The sequence below is a fragment of the Gavialis gangeticus genome, unplaced genomic scaffold (assembly GCF_001723915.1).
Source record: "Gavialis gangeticus isolate Ggan-Ray unplaced genomic scaffold, GavGan_comp1, whole genome shotgun sequence".
Lineage (NCBI taxonomy): Eukaryota > Metazoa > Chordata > Crocodylia > Gavialidae > Gavialis > Gavialis gangeticus.
Window position 1 is genome coordinate 29,739,887 of NW_017729000.1, and position 3,327 is coordinate 29,743,213.

Consider the following 3,327-nt stretch of genomic DNA (forward strand, 5'->3'; position numbering starts at 1 on the left):
CCCCCTTTTTTAAAAAAAAAAAAAAAAAAGACAAGAAGTATCTATTTAAAAGTGAAAAATACTTCCTCTCTCTTATGTCCACAACTCCTGATTTCCTGATCACTGTTTAGGAAATAGGATAAAATATAGAGTAGTAGAGTTTTGATTTTTAAATCGGCAGTAAATAATTATTAATTTGGTGTAGGACTGTAAAACTCATCTGGCCCTCTGAGCTGGATGAAGGGCACAGAGCAGCCTGTGAGCTCAACAGCCCAGTCCCACTCACTGGAGCCAGGCCTAGTGTGTGTACCCAGACCAGCCTTGCATGCAGTGCACTCTGGCCCCAGTTCAGGACTCATGCAAGGAGCTAGAATGAGGTGTACACTGTACGATGTGCTTACACTGGACTGGCTCCATGTATTGGCTGTGGTTCATGGGGCCTGCTCTATGCTGGTCCCCATGCCACATGCAGTGCATGTAGCTGGCTGAGCCCTGTGCCACACAAGTGCAAGTCCTGTGAGCCCAATCCAGACCAGCCCCAAAGCTGGTGCTCCAGGCCAAACTGGCATGGGCACCACAAGTGCAGTGCACATCCTGATCTTAGCCCCCTATGCTGTGTGCAGTGCTTACAGTGCCAGGTCCAACCCCCCACCACGTGCAGCACATGTCAGACTAGCTATACATACTGCATACAACACGTGGGGTTGGGGCTGGTGCCAGGGTCTATATGTGCCACGTGCAACCCATGGGGTAGGTCCAAGACCCATGTTACAGATTGTACAGCTCTAAGGGCTGAATTTGGCCTGTGGGCCATATCTTTGGTGCCTTTGATCTAATAGATCATTAAGTACTTGTGCATATGTATCTAGGTGAGTGGCAGGCGGAGGCCTTTCCCCTCAGTTCAAAACAAGCCATATAAGGTGTGTGGTAATAAAAGGCCATTCATACAGCCCCATTCTTTGAAGTTTCACAAAGTGTAAAAAATTTTATTTCCTCTGTGCTCATTCTTATTGTATTAGACAAGGGGGGAAATGGACTTTAAATTCAGCTGAAGTTGGAGAAACAGGCTGCTTGTAGACATGGGGGCGGGGAAACTATTAAATTTGGTGTGCTTCTGTGCTGAGCCCAGCACGTGCCCAGAAGCAGCAGCACATTACTTGGACACAACTCTGCAGCATCTATATAGATTGGGTGCTTTGGGGTTTTGTTGGCACTTTTATTTAATAGCTGATTGGCACTTATCTAAAGCTGAGTCAAACTTGCTGAAGCACCCAATCTGTACTTCAAGCCAACTCTGCAGTATTTGTAATGCACTGCTTTTTCTGGTAAAGCACTTCTCCCAAGTCTCTGGAAGCAGCCATGAAATCTGAGGGTATGCCTCTGTTTCATAAAGGCCACTGTTTGTATTTTGTAACTGTATCTTCTTTTCCTTTCTTTAAAGATTACTGATAGCCCTGTAGTGGGGGCTCTTCGTCCAAGAAATGCTCAGCTTGACTGTTCCAGGCTAGAGATGCTGGGCATAGGTCAAAGGACACCATTTCGAGTTGGGATCAAAGAATCACTTTGGCCTTTTCTGGTTGACAAAAGATGGAGACAGACAGTCTTCCATTAGTTTGTACCTTTTTTAGTACAAGTCTGGTATGTGGCACTTTTTTAAAAAGGAAAATTAAAAGAATAGTTTTGTATGAGTGTTCTTAAAAATCGTGACATTTATGAGATTTCATTTAATCAGGTAAAAAAAAAAAAATGGTCTTGCACTAGTGGAATTGTTAGCCTATAATAGCTCTGGCAAAAGATGAACCTTGTTTTGAAGAGATTAGTCTTTTTCCTTTCTGTCGTGCTAGTCTAACATAATACCTGATGCTAAACATGGTCATCAGTAACACTTGGAACCAAGAATAAAACAGATCAGTTGTAAGTTTCCTTTTTGCTGAAATACACTGACCCTAGGGTTCACACCATTGGTGTGTATATATACAGCATTCCCATTGAAGGCCATGGTCAGCATCTTTATTGTCAAAAAAGATTCAGTATTTTAATTTTAAAATTGTTATTCTAATGTGAGTTAAAATGAAGTGAGAATCATTCAAGTTTTAATGTTTGCTTTGCTTCAGCTTTGATCAAAATGTTTTAAAAAAGTGAAACTTTATTTTTGCAGTTACTCAGTGCAATTTTTATGCTTGAGATTTATATTTTCACAATGTTCTAGGCTTTGGCACTCCTGCCACTACGTATATTTGTACAAAACATTGTCTGCATTTGTCATTTAAAGATAATCTGTGAAGGGGGTGGGAGAGAATAGAGTTGTGCCCTTTGCTTTTTATTGTGTAAAGGCTCAAAGTGTGTTCATTTTTCCTGCTTCATTCTCTTACTGTGTTTTTAATGTTGGAATTTAAAATCCTGTCTAGGCTGGAAGACTGATAGAATTGTTGAAAGGAGGTCATTATGAGTCAAAGTGAAATAGCAAATAAGAGGGGAAGGTATTTCAAGAAATTTGTCTACAGCTCTGTGGCTTGACTTGTTTAAATGCCCAATACAAGTACATCACACTGGTGTAATAACTACATTAAAAGGTTTGCATGAGTCCTGAAAAGTAAACAAGTCCAGACTTTGTATGACTTCAGCATCCAGAAAACAAGTTGGAGAGAGAACTTCCATGCCTAAAGATTTGAAACTGTTGGAGCTCTCGGGGAGGGGGTGAGGAATATTTGGAAATCAGCTGCAGCTTCTTCAGTGAGAGCCTGCAAGACTACTTTGGATAGTTTTGATAATTCTGAGGGAAAATCAAGTAGAAAAACTGGAATACATTCAGCCTTTAGGAATCAGAAAAAAGAGCAGAAGTCAACCATTTTAAAGGTCAGCTTTAAATTTTATCCCTTTAATTCAAAGTGGTGTGTCATAAGAATTTGTCATAACCTTGTTTGGTATCTGAAATCCTGATATGCACACAGTAAATTATCTCCAAAGTATAATAAATATAAAGCTGGAACTGGCATCAGTGTTGATCTTTTTTTTTTATAATTTGCGTGTAGTCCTCTTGTAATTGTACAAAAACAGTACAATTTTGTTGCAGTTCTCCTTGAAATGTTCATGTGTCTTGGGAACAACAGTTGTGAAATGAGTTGTACTGCAAGTGTATTTTAGCTGTTCACTTATGGATTGGATCAGTATTACTTAGTTGGTGGGTCATAGCCCCCAGAGTCATCAGAAAAAATAAGCAAATAGAAGCTGTCTAAACTAAAGAAAACATCTTGTCCTGCTTTGCATATCTCTAACCTTGAAGGTCAAGCTTTCCATCAACCTCTGCATGTGCACACATTCACCACACCTGTCATGGATATATAGTTT

At 40.3% G+C, this 3,327-nt stretch overlaps 1 protein-coding gene across 2 annotated transcripts in view; it reads left to right on the forward strand.

Annotated features, from left to right (window-relative positions):
• Window positions 1-2,972, forward strand: part of MAT2B (methionine adenosyltransferase 2B) — a 33,614-nt gene extending 30,642 nt beyond the window's left edge. For both annotated transcript variants that reach the window (XM_019506498.1, XM_019506497.1), the window contains exon 7: window positions 1,421-2,972. In XM_019506498.1, coding sequence (XP_019362043.1) covers window positions 1,421-1,591 — 171 coding nt within the window. In that variant the 3' untranslated portion in view covers window positions 1,592-2,972. The remainder of the gene's footprint in view (window positions 1-1,420) is intronic.
• Window positions 2,973-3,327: the final 355 nt, after the last annotated feature.